The sequence below is a fragment of the Pseudopodoces humilis genome, chromosome 3, assembly GCF_049639895.1.
Source record: "Pseudopodoces humilis isolate 2021_Gansu_Grassland_sample_001 chromosome 3, ASM4963989v1, whole genome shotgun sequence".
Taxonomy (NCBI): Eukaryota; Metazoa; Chordata; class Aves; order Passeriformes; family Paridae; genus Pseudopodoces; species Pseudopodoces humilis.
The window spans coordinates 47,713,656-47,730,336 of NC_142202.1; the positions used below are offsets into that span (position 1 = coordinate 47,713,656).

Below are 16,681 nucleotides of genomic sequence, written 5' to 3' on the forward strand. Positions count from 1 at the left end.
AAACAAGCATGGACAAATTTGTTTATGTGTTCCTGGGTATGAAACAACTCTGAAGGTTTGCCTGCAGGGTTAAACACTGTGTTGCAGACACCTGCCAGCTCCAGGGAAGACATATCTACACACAGACAGGCGTTGTGTGGAAGCTTGGGCCATTGCTTGTGATGTGAATTTGCAGGAATCTTCACAGACTCAGGTAGAAGCCTCCCATATTCCTGAAGCAAAACACAACTGATGAAATTGCTAAAATAGACACAAAAAAGAAAACAAACAAGTTTTTGAATGCCTTCCAGAGGTTTCCTATGGGCCAAAAACCAAATTTTTGACTCACACTCATATATGTGTTAGAAAGCAGCCTGAAACCTTTCCTTACTCTGTCATCAGGCTGAGGAGAAGAAAACTGAGAAGGCAGCAGTTGATCCCAAGGCATGTTTCTAAATCCAAAAGAAAGTCTCTTTCAAAAGGAAGTGGTTTAATGAATTGAGAGCCTTTCATCTCTCATTTCATTAGATGACTTTATTAAGCACATAAGTGCTTTTTTGTGTAATTGAATTGATCTAAGCCATTCTTCTGCTCTCCAGATATTGCACTGCTCCAAATCCAAAACACCTTCTATGCCTCTATGATGCTTATGCTTTGATGTTGATGGGGAAAGGCAGCCTGTGCTGCTCTGTAGCAGCAGCAGCAGATCTGATGGCAGTGGGAGGCAGAAGCGGGGAGCAGTCCTTATGTGGCCTAAATGTGGCCTTACTCAGGCAGCAGCTCCTCCGGATGGCAGGCAATTCAGTGCTGCTAAAAGAAAACAAAAAGGTGTGTAGTGCTTGCCTGTAGTGTGATCAGGAGCACCACTAATCTTGCTTTCAGACAGCCAGAGCCAACTATAAAATTGCTCACACCCCAGGGTATGGTAGGTGGTCAGCAGGATGGCAAATCCATTTCTTTTTTGGTTTTGTAGGATTGCTAGAACCTGAACACACCTGCAAACTGAACTAAACTCAGCTCTCACTACCAGGCCTGTTCCAGTGGGGACTCTGGACATCAGAATGGAGGTCAGGCTACTGTCACTCTGCTAGTGCTCTACAGGAACAGCTCACCACAGGGTTGAGGTGACATTGCATGGGGTTTTTATTTAACACTGAACTTGCCAGAGACAATCCAGTTCCATTCATCGAGGCAGAGATATTGTGGTGGTTTTTTTTGTTTAGCTAAGTGCAAATGGAACCACTTAAATCAGAACTTTGAAAGTGCGTGGTCGTATTAGGTAACAGCTTAGTCATGCCTCAGTAAAACATAAAAAAAATAAATAAATTGTAACTTCCAATTTTAGTATATGGTGGGAATATATTAATTACCATAGGTGCCAGCGGAGCCAAAGAGAAAAAAACCAAAAAACAGTAGATTGATAGTTTAATTCACGAGGGTGTCCCCTTAAGACAGGATTTGTGGACATAAACACCAGTCTTATTTTCACAAAATTGCACATCTGGGTATGCAATTTGTGGCTGAATGAAAAAATGAAACTTGGGGGAATTTCAGAATAACATATGCATAGTAGCATAAGGAATGTAGAACTTGTCAGGGATGCAAAGGGCTCTGCCTACCTGGGATGGGATCCACCTTGGGAGAGCCAAGTCCAGAACCTCCAGGGCCATGCAGAACTCATCTCAGAGATGGTGAACTTCAGCAGAGTCAATAAACAACAGGGCTATATGGAGTATATATGGAGAAATTTACCTTTCTCTCCTACTCAAACCTGTCTAGTCTTGGAAGCAGCTAATCCCACCAGGCATCTTTCTGTTTGACCATAGGCACCTGTATTTTCCATGAACTTCAACTGCAGCAGGCCAAGAAACAATATTCCTTTGAAGTAAGACCTATGGCTTTGTTCTAGTCTGACTCTTTTTGGAAGAATACTAATCCTATAAATGTCCTGAAGTTTTTTAAGAGGGCTTGGGGTCCTTTTTGGTGTAGAATATTTACTTTGATATTGATTGTAAGTCAGTTTACATGTGCAAAACTTCTGCTTGAAGACAGGCCCAAACCCACTGGAAATGACAGAATCTCAGCACTATCATAGTTTTGGGGTCAGGACTTGAACAGTACCAGTACACCTGCAAACACACTCGTGCAGGCACAAGCCTGGCATGGACTACTTGTGTTGCAGAACTGAAGGAAACAAATAATGATGTCCATTCATGCCATGAAAGACTGCAGTGCCTGCAAAAAGGCAAGGCTAAGAACTAACAAGAATCACAGAATACGCTGAGTTGGAAGGGACCCACAAGGATCATCGAGTCAAACTCCAGCCCCTGCACAGCACCATCCCCAGGAGTCACACCACTTGTTCTGTACTGCTTCCTGAATGTTCAAGGGTCATCCTTTAGTGGACTCCTGAGGTAGCTCTGGTGGTACATGTAACATTACATTCTTAGCTTTTAAGTCTCTGTGGGCTTAGACATGAACCCTCTGCTCAGGCATAAAGTTTCTTTTTGTAAGTATTAGCAGCAAGAATTTTTAGCAGGTTTCTCCCACATCGCGTTTTCTGGTGCAAACATGTGGAAAGAGAACTTTTAGAGTAAGGATAGGTATGTATGTGGCGGCGTTTGGTTTTGGCAGCAGCTACCGCGGTTAGCACACATTTGGATCAAACACAGCAGCAAAACGCTGAGAGCAATAGATGGGGGCTTTGTGTTTCAGCTGCTGTCAACGCAATCCTGGACCACAGCAATCTTGGAAGGGAAGTAATACTCCTTCCAGCTGCAGAAATGGCAAGCGCCCTGGCTTTTCATGTTGCCCAGTGTTTGTTTTGTTTTTATTTCTGTTTTGTCACTTGAGAGACCCTTGGAAACAGCGGGTCCCGGCGCCCTCTGCCGCCCGAGCGCCCTCCCCTCCCCTCCCGCATTCCCACCGAATCCCTTCACGGCCCGAGCTTCCCGGGGGGCTGCCGGCGGGGAGACAAAGATCCAGCAGTCTGGATCCAGCCCAAAAGATTCTTTTTGTTTTCCACTTCATGTCGTTTCCCGAGTTCAGCTTCCGGAGAACAACTCGTGCAGACACAGCCCCCCTGGTTCCTTGGGGCTAAATCCACGAAGGATTTAACTTCAAGCTGTTGCCACGAGGAGCTGGCAGCACGCTGTCAGGCAGCTCAGCACAGCCATTAATTACACAGCAAATTTAACCAGACCGACAAATGCAAAACAGCCAGCAAGAAGTTACTCAAGCGAGCTGGAAGGAAGTGCCGAGAATCACGTCCCAAGGCTTCTTTGCCCCAACCCTCATGGTCATTGGCATCTTATCCCGGACTGGAGACATTACCTGGCTGTTCAGGAGTTACAGCTTCAGGAGTTAACAGCACCTCAGCAGCCAAACGAAGCAGAGCTGCATTTGCAAACCAGGTTCAAAATCCCCTCTTGCAGGCAAGAGCTGTAACTACAACTCCACAGCACTCATGGGCCCTTCCTCTCCACTCACCCAGTTATTAATTATTCCACTGAAAAGTCATAAAGCTCCCAAGGGGAGACCTGGGAGACCTCTCACACGTATCTCACTGAGCCAGCAGCTGGACATTCATAGGATACAACAGACAAAGTTTGGACAGTCCTGGTTCACATCATATCATTTAACAGCTGCTTCTAGTCCTGAATTATTTGGGCTTTTAATATTTTTAATATTTTCAATATTTTTAAACCTTTTTCTCCTGCTGTTGATGTGTTGAGAGTGCCTACCAGGAGAGGAATTAGAGGCTCAGTAAGCTACAGGGCAAGGGCCAAAGATATAAGCAAAAAAATTACATCACTGGACACTAGCCAGGCACTAAATAGAGGATGTGTTAGCAAAATTGGAAACAACAACAAAAAAAGAGAGAGATCATGGAAATTTATTTACTTTTTATCTATGAACAGTATGACATATAGACAAGTTTTGATACACAGGAAAACCCTTTTGTCAACCATTTTTTTTGCTAAATGAAACAGCACAATAATCTTTACACATTCATATTTTGTTTTTGTTTTTTTTTCTTTACAATACACAGCTTTCTTGGGTTGAAGCAAACTGCAGGACATATTGAGTACTGGTATATTACAGCTACTTACATCATTTAAGAACAGCAAATGGAGAAAAATAAGTTATTTAAATATTGATTTCATATACAGAAAGTGCAACTTTGTTAGTTGTTACATAACTTGCTTGACACTTTTGATTCCCCAAAGGGTGTCAATTAATGCTAAAAGTATCTTGGACTGAAAGTATTATTTATTCTAAAAATAGTACAGTACAACTGCACAGCTGTGACTTAGTGAATCGACCACTATTGCTGCTCTTAGACATGATGGCCTGTTTGGATAATGCAATGTTTAATGCTTCTGATCATGCTCCCAGTCTGCATCCACAGCCAGGCTCATAAAAGAGCACAGGGAATTGCCACCTGGGTAGCAACAGCGGGTTATTGATCAAAGTGTATGATTACGATGGCATTTGGTAATAATATTTTGGGCTTGCTGCTTCTATTGTTAAATAGCTGTTTGAGTTACTAAGATACAATGGGTAGATACTTAACATGGTGAGCCTGAGCAGAGCAGATGAGGATTCCAGCAGCAGGTTTCTTCTGTGCTTTCCAAGAGTTAATGAGTGAACTTTTGCTTAGAAAAAGCAACTTTAAAAGTTGCTTTACAACTGAAGGTTGCAAGAAGATGCAAGAGGTTATGGCTCTCGTAATGCACCACCTCACCTGCTTGGGGAATGCCACAGGTCACTGAAACCACAGCAGGGAAGCTCAAACACTGAGAAGCTTAAGGCTTTTTTAGATTAGATTATAAACTAAAATTGTAATTCAAGTAAGACCACAAAGCACATTCTTTAAAAGAAAACAAAACAAATATTAAAACTCATAAATCTCAAACTGCTCACTCCAGTCCTGATGGGTGTGATTTGGTTTCCCTGGGTCACATAATCATTTTAAAATAATGGATTTACAAAGAGAGTTTGGCAAACGGGTCCAGCTTATTCCCTAAACTCTCCTTGTGTTATTAAGAGAGGGGAAAGTGATTAATATGGGAGAGCTTTATTATATGACTTGTCTTCCCTGCAACACAAGGGAATTTGTTTCTTTTTTTATTGCTATAGTCAGCTTGGACTTTTCCCTTGCTCCAATATAACTGCTGTCCACTTCTACTCTGTTCTGGTCCCTGCCAACAATCCCAGAAGTCTCAATACTCTATCTCCTGCTTACTGACAGTCACCATGTAAGCCTCAGAGAGGAACAAGAGAAAAATAATAATTATTGAAAAAACACAATTTTTTTCTTTTTTTTTTTTTTTTCTCTTAGAATCATAGAATATACTGAGCTACAAAAGGGGACCCATTGAGTCCAGCTCCTGGCTCCACACAGCACCATCCCCAACAGTCACACAATCTACCTGAGAGCGTTGTCCAAACGTCTCTTGAACTCTGTCAGGCTTGGTGCTGTGGCCACTTCCCTGGGGAGCCTGTTCCAGTGCCTGTTCCTGTTTCCACCCTCTGGGTGAAAAACCTTTTCCTGATTAATCTAAACCTCCCCAACTCAGCTTCAGGCCATTCCTTTGGGTCCTGTCTCTGGTCACCAGAGTGAAGAGATCAGTACCTGCCCCTCAGCTTCCTCTCATGAGGATGCTGAGACTGCAATGAGGTCTCCCCTCAGTCTCCTCCAGGCTGAACAGACTCAGCTGTCCCTCCCAAAGCTTCCCTTCCAGACCCTTCACCATCTTCGTGGTCCTCCTCTGGATGCTCCCCAATAGCTTAATGTCACTTCTGGTGCCCAAAACTGCACACAGGACTCAAGGTGAGGCTGCACAGATTTTCACCAGCTGTACAAAACATGGCTGCTGAATGTTTCCTGATACTGTCATATCAGAACATGCTGCTTATCAGACACCAAGGAGAATATTACAGAGCTTTGCTTGAGAACAATTTCAAGTTGCATCAGTGACTTAGTTGCCTTCATATGACGGTGTGCAGTAGACACTGGTGAAATACGAAATGTGGGAAGTAATCCTAACAGCTATCAATTCTACCAGGAGAAAAACCAGTTATCATCTGTAGTAAAATGCATATTCATACACTTAGAACATGACAATGAAAGGGCCATATATAGTAAGGAATCATGGAATAACCACAATCTTTCATTCATCAATCTGACAGCATTTTATCAGAAGTCATTAGCTCAGTATGAGACTGGGATAATTGGGGCACCAAACAGTGAAATGCCTTGTCTGGTTTTATACAGTAAATTGTTGTCAGAACTGATATTGGAAACAGCCACACATAAGTTTCTATTTTATCTCCCTTTACCTGCCAGACTAAGCTGGCTTTGTCTTCCACAGGGCATTTGCACTACAAGAAGCTGAAGGACACACCATATATAGACCCCAAAGAAAAAGCTGGTTATGTGCTATTCATGATCATTTGTATTTGGTATATAAAAGGTGTACCCAATATAGAAAAATAAAATCTGTCATTAGTCACATATGTGACTGGAACATTTCACATGGAGTTAGGCAGAAAAATATCACTGCATCATGAAAAATGGTTCATCACATTTGCCAGAACAATACTCTTTTCCAGTGAGAGGTAATAGTAATGCAGTGGTGAGGGATATCAACTGTTTTAAAAATCACAGTGTTATTCATAAGACTATCTGGGAATTTTCTTGTCCATGCAATGGAATTACTGGGTCTAATGATTTCTATGGGACACAATTTGCTTTTTCAATGCAAGTGAATTTTCATTTGCAGAAACCCACTGTTTGGAATCAATATGGTCAGGATACCAAGTCAAAGCTGCAGCATAATGATTGACAATATAACACAGTACACAGAATATGATTAAAATGAAAAGCAGTTACATATATACAAGGCAGTATATCTTGGAATAGTTTAGTAACAACAGTAAATGCAGACTGTAGTGAACAAGGAGTTAACCTGACAACCAAACCCTAGCGTAACCCTGGATTTGTAAAAGGACCTCTATAACACAGGAGATGTTATGATGAGGCATTTTATAGAAGCTAACTTCAGCTGGAAATCACCCTAAATGCAACTTAAGTTGAAACAAGGCTTGGGAAATGTGAATACAGGTAAAGTGAACACTAGGTAACTGCTTAAAAGCTTATTTTAAGGCAAATAAAAAAGCTGATTGCTAGAAAGCAGTTATAAAAATTACCTCAGCTCTGTACAAATAAAAAGAAGCTTTCTGACTCTTCATGGGTTAGTTGCACTGAAGTGACAGAGATGGACCATACTGAAAACTAATTTCAGTCCATCAACTTCAGCCTAGCTAAAGGCTTTGTGGCAACTGGGACCTACACCAAGCAACAGTAAAGATGACTGAGGGCTTTTTGTTTGCTCTAGACTGCTAAAATAAACAAAAGGCATTTGCCAAACAGGTTCTACTGGAATTCACACCTTGATTTGTACCTGGTCTCTAGGATTTCAGGTACCTAGAACCTAGGTGTACAGAAGACCTGTTACTAGCATCACTATCAGAAACTCGAGGAAAATGTGCAAGGGTCCCTTAACTCTGTGAAGCTGTCTGATTCTCAGGCCAACCCTGTGCAGTTTATGAAATAGGAATACTTCAGATGGGAGTGGGCGGGGAGGGAAGTACCACATCTATGTTACCTGGTGGTTGCCTCTCTTCTCCTTCAATTGCCAAAGACTTTCATATCCTCTGAAGAAGATATCTGCCTGTCCTGGGGAGCCACTTCCTTGATCCCTTTAGCTACATGAAGTAATTAGAGTGATACTGGTGCAGGAAGAAGCAGTGGATTCTCAACCAGGCAATGTCACACTATGGAGCATGTTAAATTGCCTCTGGATCAAGACGTTTGAAGAGTCTTGCTGCTGCCAGGAGCTTGCTTATGTGCCTTTCCTCTGTGATGCCAGCTTTTTGAAGGCAAGTTTGTGACAGAGAAGGCACTTTGCTCAGTGTGTTGAATCCTGCTTCCGTGAGCAGGCTGGAATACATAGGCAGACCAATGGAAATCAGCCAGTCAGATATAGAGGTGATGAGTCCTGGGGATACAGGTTTACGGCAAATTTCTGTGAGTCCTCCACTTGGAATCTGGGGAGCAAAAAAAGAAAGAACAGAGAACCCTTAATGTTAAACTCACCTGCTTGTTTTACAGTAAGTCTTTTTTGTTGTATTGCTTGTTGTCTCTTCTAAACTGGTAGAATTTCATGGCAGATGTTCTAATTTTTCTCATGTCACATTTGTCAGTGTGAGAGTGGTGTGGGCTGAAAGGCTCAGATCCCTTGGCCAGAAGCACTGACAAGAATTTTGGCAATACAGACACAGTGGGCAGTATGCAGCTGCTTGGCTGCCTTTCATGTACCATTCTGAATTAGTTTGAGTTCAGTAAAGAATACCCAGTAGTAAGACTTTTCAGAGTGATCCATTTAATCTCTCAGTAAGTCAAGAGAATACCAATTTTGCCTATTACCTCCTCAGACAGACCAGGTTATCGCAGAAAAAGCCATTAAAGTTTTTGATAGTTTCTCCCTTCTGCTTTTATTAAGGAGAAGTGGACACTGGTATAGTTTAAGAAATGTAAAAGGAGTGTAAAGCATTTCAAATTTTAATACAGAAGCATTTAAATCATGCCACCCTTGGTGAGCAAGTTTCTGTTACCACTGCTTGCAGTCTGCTTAGACTTTTAAGATCTTTATTTGGTCAAGAGAGGGCTATCCACTCTCAACTACTGGCTGTCCTCCTGTGGGCCTGGGGGAGGTATCTCCTGCCCCTGCAGTACCTCTACCTATGTTGTATCTGCTAGATGAACATAAGGAGCACTTCTGTACCAGGACTTCTCAAGTATCTCCCTTCACTATTAGTCAGTCCTTTAAAAAGTCTGCTCATAAATAAGAAAATCTGCTTTATGGAAATACTCACCGCCATGCGATGCTGCTTCCTCAGCTGCTTTACCCTGATTTGGTCCATGTTTGTAGCCACATCCTTTTCAGGCTGCTCCAAGTCTTCAGAGTACCTCTGTACCAAAGCCTCAGGAATGCCACAGCGACCATGCTGAATGTTCCCAGCCAGACACAAAAGAGGGAGGATAGATTAAAGAACTGTATCTATACAGACCAAACCAACCAATGCAAAAGAAAGAAAAGTGCAGGATGGGAGCAAGAAGGAGCTTTCCTCGAAGTTCCATGAGAACTGAAAAAGTAATCCCCAAAAGACTCCTTCCTTCACCCTACAAAAAGATGTACTGGTTGATGCTATCAATTCATAGTTTCTTGGAAAGATAAAATCTAATCATTACTTCCTTTTTCAGCTCTACTCCCCCACATTAGCAGAGAAAGACACATTCCCATGCCCAGTGCCACCAAGGCACCAGTGGTCTGAAAAGATGAGGATTCAGAATAAGCCTGGGACTTCTGAGTCCCCCACAACACAAGCATTTATGAAGTCTGATAGCAAAGACAAATGAGTTATAGAATGTCTAATGTCCCAACAATTGTTGGTTTATCTTCCCCACAAAAAAATGACAGATACAATGAATGACAGACTATCCCTTGGAATGCTAGCGGAATAAAACCACTGAAGTGATTACCACTTACCTTGTCTGAGTACGGTTCTTCAGTAAGATCAATGTCTTCAGACTGCAGCTTGTTTTCTATCACCATTTCCAGATCCATTCCTCTGCTGCAAGAGACTTTCCTTGCTGATGCAGGGCCGAGCTTTACCACGTGCTGCTGAACACTAGCAGTCTCTGGGAGCTCCGACAGCCAGGGTGGCAGTGGGCTAGGAGGGCTACTGGGCTCCTGTTCAGAAGATGTCCTATGGACAGGTACTCCATGACAATCAATGGGAGTGGATGAGCTGGTCTTTTTTACCGGCAAACATGGTGCTTCTAAACTTGAGCGGTTTCCACTTGTGGTCGTGGGAGGGTGATATAATCCATTAGAAAGGCGTTCTCGGCATTTTTTGGCAGGGACAGGTGGAGGCTGAGAAGGATTTTTTGGTTGCATTCTTGCCTCATTTGTGCTTTTTTGTTCAGCTTCTAGACCTCCCTTGAGGACTGGAGCATAATCAGCCTGTGCAAGGTCATGAAAACCTTTACTCTGTATTTCCAGAGGTGTCCTTGTTGCATGATGCATCACTAAAGCAGGCTGAGCTTCACAGTTTTTCAGGGGGAACAGAGCAGGTTTTCCACCTGCAGTCTCTACTACAGAGCAGTTCAGTTCCTTAGCTCTTCCCTTCTGAGAATTAGCAGCTCCTTTGCCCTGCTTAGCCATGACATCATCTACCTTACAGCTGCCTCCATGAGACTGAGGCGGCAAGGCAGAGCCACTTGCCTTTTTAGCTATATCCAGTGAATCCTGAGGAAAAGAGCCTACTTTCTTGGTAGTGTCCTGTAAGTTAGTAGTGGGTTCTCCCTGGAGATCATCCAGTGAGTGAGATCTTGGCCATGTATCTACACCCTGAGGGCCATCCAGAGTTTCATAGCTTCGACACACAGCAACTGGTAAACTTCTGCGGTTCTTCTTCAGACCCGTGACGGCCGGAGGCTTGACAGAGCTCTTTAGAGCACGATGGGCACGCCCCAGCCGGCTCTCTTTTTCCCCTGGCTGCAGAGTTTCTATTGACTTGGTCAGTGGAAGCGTGGGATAATCTGATAGCTGGTTTCTGCTGAAATCCCTAAAGCTATGCTCACTTGCTGATTTTGAGGGCGGAAGACAGGTCCTTCGAGTTTTACCTAGAAACAAATAAATTCACCATTAAAAAAATCTGCAACATAAATAACAGATCCCTTCCAAATGCTTTTGAAACAAAATTATTTATTCCCTTTTTGTTAATTCTAAATGTGGAAGAACTCATTGGCATTTCAAGCATAAAGATTTGTTTTGAACTTCAGCTTTATTAGTAAATGTCATCTGTTAAATAAAGTACATCCAAATAATAAGATATTAACATACTTAATATCCTTCTTATTCTCCAGTTTGCAGAGATTTGAGGTTTAGCTCACATAAACCTTGTTTAGTATAGAAATACTATATCCTACAGTTAGAACTGATACCCCATACTCATTGTATGGAGTGGTTTGACAGGCCCCCTTGAAATAATTCAAAAGTCATACGTTCTTTTCTTTGCCTCTAATTTTAGTATATAAATAATAACGTTCATCTTTTAATAAACTTTACTAGTTTGCATAGGATTTTTTTAAAAGACCCTCTTTATGATTTTTTTAATTTTATGCCAATAGTGTTATTCCTTCTTTTAAACATGCAGCAAACTATTTGCAATGGCAAAACAGAGAGAAAGCAAGCACATGAAGACCGGTTCTGCATCAGCCCCTTTGGAAAGCTACCTGCAGGGACAGCAGAGTTTTACAGAAAAAGATCTTATTAGATGGAGAAGTGTTTTGAAAAGCAGTTTCAAATGTGACTAATGTTAGTCTCAAGTCATAGTGTGCACTTTTAGCAATAGATGCTTTCTTCTTGTACTGTTTGCCTTCAGAGCTTTATCCTGCTACAAGTTCAGTACTTGGCTTTTGCACAATATACACTGTTCACCTTGCATATGAATGAAAGAATCTCTTTAACCTAAAACAATAAATACCTTGCTTTCTCTTGCCTCTTACTGTGCTTAAGGAGTTTGAAAACCAAAGTATCCAGAAAACTAGCAAAGAAAATGGAGGTTACATTCAAGGAGATATAAGGAAAACACTCCCATCAAAAAAAGTTAAAATCAGGGTGAGCTCATAAGGTGAAATGTGAGCACACAGCAACTCCTTTCTCAGAAGCTGTACTGCTCACAGCTCAACTCAAGCTAAATATCACCATTTCCAAAAAATGCTGATAAAGACACATCCCACACTTAAGTTGTCTCTGTTGGTGCTACCTTGAGTTCAGGTAGCAGAAAGTAGCAGAAAGAACTTCTCTGTCTGCATCCTTCCATGGAGCTAGGCCACCGCCTTCTGAAAATAACTTGTAATCACATTAGAAAGATATGTTAGAAATGTTACATTCACTTTTTAGTGCCTCCAGGTGCTAATGGCAATATTTAATAAGCATGGAAAGAAGTGTTCTCTTTCCATTATTCCTATTTGCTAGCACATGCCCGACTTGTGCAGTAATTCACCATACTGTCTGGGACTTGCTGTCACAGCTCATGCTACAAAAATCCATGTGCCTTCTTTTCAATCTGATATATTGATCAGGGATTACAAATATTTTCGGAAAGTCCACTCAGCACTAATAGAAAAGTTGTGAAAAACGCTAGTGCTGTGCAATAGAAGCTCTTACTGAAGCCATAAGGGTATCTAGTAAGCAGCATTTAATTTCTTTAGAAATGGGGTATGTCTGTGTAAAGCCAGTAGTAGCCTGGGAATGAAAGATAGAAGAAATGAAGAATAGGAAAATTAAGAAAAAAAAATAACAAGGAAAGATAAATTTTGCAAAACTAAAATCAAATCTTTAGTTAATTCCAATCCTGTTAGGCATACATATACAAATGAGGTAAGAATGGGAGGAAGTTCTAAATATTTTGCCTATAACATATATAACCAAATATGCAATCTTTAAGCTCTCTGCTTCACAATGGTTTAAAAGATACTGCTGGGTTCAATCCTATTGCTTTGTACAAAGGACAGTAGCTGAAAGTGTAATTTCTTTCAATGTGATTTAAGTGAAGAGCAGTAACAGGAGGGGAGCTATGATTTATTTCTCTTTTTTCATCTATTCCTTCCCTCCTTCTGACTGTCAGGTATAATTTCATTATGCTTCTGAGACATTAACATGGGGAGGTAATATTTCCTGAAAACAGATTTTAAAATATATTTTAAAGTTGTTTTCACCAAGTGGCGAGTTATATAAATAAAGTTCACAAATGCAACATTTCCTACCTCAAGAAAAAAAAAAAGGGAAAACAACCTGAAAGGGTAAAAGTGTATAGCTAGTAAAGTTTAAACCACATTTTTAATGTTAGGATTTTTGATAATAACTCAGTCTTGTGAACCCCTGGTACAGTTATGCAGTCTAATGCCTTTCATAGGGCTGTAAACCATAGAGGCATCTCTGATTCAAAGATGTGTGCAGAATGACACAGATGTCTGGGTAAAGAAATAATACTACAAAGGTGGTTCTTGCACAAAATGAATGCAAAGCTTGTATTATTTCCAGGTTCAGTTCAAGCTATAGGAACTCTTCTGTTGGATGATATCATGGTGCAATTCTTGCTAAAAAAAGCACTGTCTACCTCTCATGATACTTCCTGCTATTACCATACAGGGAAGAAACTTTTCCATTCCTTGTCATCATCTGCCTTAGAAGAGAGGGGACTATCTTGGGGAATCTTTCTGGAAGCACCATAGCTACAGCAGAAAAAAAATCCAGCACTTCTTGTAGTACTTTTTTTCCTTATGGAAGATAGTCATCAGAAATTTAAGTATACAAAACCAGACACAGAATGCAGTGTCCAAATCCCAGTTTTTATTAACTTTTGTTTTTTTCTTTCATTTTGGCCATGCTTTCTATGGCTGTATTTTGGGTGCATTTCAAACTGCTCTGTTGACACAACAAAGATGATGGCATCTTAGACAATACTGGCCTCATTGCTTTTTCAATTGATTACAAACTAGTAGAAATGCACATTACATTTGGCAATGTGGCCACCTGCTCTTTTGCTTCCTTTTCTGACTAATCAGGACTGAATGCTGAAGTGCTTAGATTGCCTGCCTGGTACTATAGGAATCTAGGCATCAGTTTCTGAACAAATCAGAGAACACCCTTATCTCAACCTGATAGAGGTCTGGTTTGCTTCTACAAGAGAAGCCAGGCATGAACAAGGATGGGAATGACCTTTAGGGAATAATTAACAGGCCTTCTCAGACTAGCAAAAGATGACTTGGGAAGGAGTATGACAGAGATCTATATACAGATACTGTTAGGTATGGAGGTTCTATGGAAGACCAGGGATGTTCATAAAAAGTTTCAAAAAAATTGGTGAATGCCAGGAAACAGCACCCAGATTTTGAAATCCTTAAATGAATCATTCCCCAAGACTGTCCTGGGAAGCATCAAATATGCATGCTCTGTTCTTAGACCATTCCTAGCTATCTGCTTTTGGCCAGTCCTGTGCAAACCAGATTTCTGATATGGTTTCCAAATGCACATCTGTCGACACCTGCATGCAAAACAAGCCCAATAACTGAACCATTGTCACAATAGCTTTTCTCTCTGCCCTGTTTCCATATAGACTAACTGTTTGATCATGGATGGTTACTTCCTGCTCTGAGGTGTTTTCTGTCTAACACTGGGTAGATCACAGACTACATGCTCGTTGCCCTGTGTGAATTAAAATAAAACCACAATGCTGCCGTAAGTACACTGTAGATACCTAAGAGAATATCCAAGTATTTCTGCAGTGGGACGCAGAAAAGTACTTACAAAAGATACTCTGCTCTAGTACATAGGAAACCACTTTCTAGCCAAAATGGAAGAGTAGCTCTGAAATCTTGAACTGATGCCAAAAGATCCAGTATCAGCCCCAAAGTGGACACTGTACTAGTCATAAAAATATTATGTATAACCATTCCCCAGAAAATCAGAGGACTCTTTTCTTCTCAGAATGCACTTGCCCTTTATGAAGTGCAATCTGCACATTATGATATTTATACCAGACAACTGACTATCCTAAATGAGAACAGAATGTATTTTGAAAAAAAAATACGCATATAAACAACTATGGACCGTGAACTTTGCAAAGAAGGTGGAGTACTTTTCAGATTAAATAGCTTTGACAAAAATCTCTGAATGAACCAAATGTTCTTTTCATAATGGTTTTCAAAACAAGCACTAAATGCATTTGTGAGCAAAAATGATGCAGAAATGCATCAAGTCATACATAAAAACCAATATAAAAATCATCAGCATTTCACATTCTGAAAAACTCAGAAATATTACTTTAAATCTATGTATCCAACCAGACAGGCAATGTCAATTGCTTTCTAAAGGATTTATTATATTGTTAAAATAAGGAAAATGTGCAGGCAGCACTTCAACTTCAGTGTTACAGCCATCGTTATGATTGTACTTACAGATAAAAAGAAAATAAAATTGTCACATATGCCATATATTTAGTTATGATTCTATTCCAGCATGCTTAGTAGATGTGGATTCCTATTGAAGAAAAAAGCTTCCCCACTTTCAGGAATTTGGTATACTGTAAATTTCAGGAATTCAGCTTCAAAGCAAATTGCAATTTTATTCAATAAATGGTTATTTTTTAGGGGCAGACTAACAGAAAATGCACATTCTAAGGGAAGGATTCTAAGCCCTTATTTTAAATTGGAAAAATGACCACTATAAGGGGTGTACAGAATCTGCTTATATGGCTCTTGGTTTCCTGTTCATGGTGAATGTTAGCAATGAATCCAGGCAGTCTGAGGCCAAGACATGGCTCAAATGCTTGCGGTGAAAATACCCAACTCAAATCCATTTCAACTCTTTTAAGATTTCATCCTAATGACAAGTTTAGACCATCTCTGAAGTAAAACATGCTCAATCAGCACAAGAACCCATTTCTTCAGATCAGAGACTGCAATCTCTATTAACGTCATCTGTCTTGGTAATTTTTCAGTGTGTCACCTTTCACTGACACCATTAGCATTTTTTTCAGTTTATTTCCTTGCCAACTTCTCAATAATTTAACTTTCTAGTGTTCATATACTAAAAAGTCCTAAATCTTTGCAGTTGGGTTCTGATCAGAGGACAATGCAACATGCAACCCAAAGCAAACAGAAAAATACGGCCTAAAATCAAGAACATTTTTTCTTAACAGCTCTTGTATGGGTTCAAAAGAAATCCTCCTAATCTCAGTAAAGTTCAGAGACGTCTCCACTGGCGGCCTCTTAGACTTGGGCCATCACTTGTGCAACCAGTACAAGCCTCATGAAGCACGGCGGTATGAGAATATGATTGGGAGTGGAGAAGGCAGGGGAATGGCATGAGAAAGACTGTTACTTTAGGGTCATGAAACAAAGACTCTTTGTGAAATGGGATCTGTTTCTTACTAATGCAAATAAATAAATTAGCAACAGTAGCAGTGAAAACCAATGGTTCAAGCCAAGAGGGAAAGAGGAGTCACAGCAGAGGACAAAGTCAAGTAGCAAGTAGCTTGTGTTAGCTAGGAACAGGAACAAAAGTAAATGAAGTTATCTACTGAAAAAAAAGAGTGCAGGAACTATAAAGCTTGTTGCTGTCACCATTACCGTTCTCCAGGTTTTCACTGCTTTCGTAGCAGCCAGAATCCCGAGGAGAGCATCCGGTTAGGCCTTGGCCTTCAATGAGAAGTTTCTCCTGAGATCCTGACTGGTCGCTGTTACCTAGAGGATGCAAGAATACAGTGAAAAACAGGCAAACAAAATGCAGCTGAACTTCTCAACCTTCAGTTTCAAACACCATTATTTTGTATGTCCAGAGAAGGGCAACTCAGCTGGTAAAGGGTCTGGAGCACAAGCCTTATGAGGAGTGGTTGAGGGAGCTGGGGGAGTTGAGCCTGAAGAAAAGGAGGCTCAAGGGAGACCTAAATGCCCTCTATAATTGTACTGTTGTAGCCAGGTGGAGATCAACCTCTTCTGCCAAGCAACAAACAATAGGACTAAAGGAAATAGCCTCAAGTGGTGCCAGGGGAGGCACCTTGT

General features: G+C 40.9%; 1 protein-coding gene across 6 annotated transcripts in view; it reads right to left on the reverse strand.

The window, feature by feature from the left end:
• Nucleotides 1-3,853: 3,853 nt before the first annotated feature.
• The window catches only part of SASH1 (SAM and SH3 domain containing 1), a 541,099-nt gene continuing 528,271 nt past the window's right edge, over nucleotides 3,854-16,681 (reverse strand). For all 6 annotated transcript variants that reach the window (XM_088052803.1, XM_088052802.1, XM_014263649.2 and 3 more), the window contains 4 exons: nucleotides 16,250-16,363; nucleotides 9,597-10,735; nucleotides 8,923-9,054; nucleotides 3,854-8,094 (listed from right to left, as the gene is read on the reverse strand). In XM_088052803.1, the coding sequence (XP_087908929.1) occupies nucleotides 7,834-8,094; nucleotides 8,923-9,054; nucleotides 9,597-10,735; nucleotides 16,250-16,363 (1,646 nt within the window). In that variant the 3' untranslated portion in view covers nucleotides 3,854-7,833. The remainder of the gene's footprint in view (nucleotides 8,095-8,922; nucleotides 9,055-9,596; nucleotides 10,736-16,249; nucleotides 16,364-16,681) is intronic.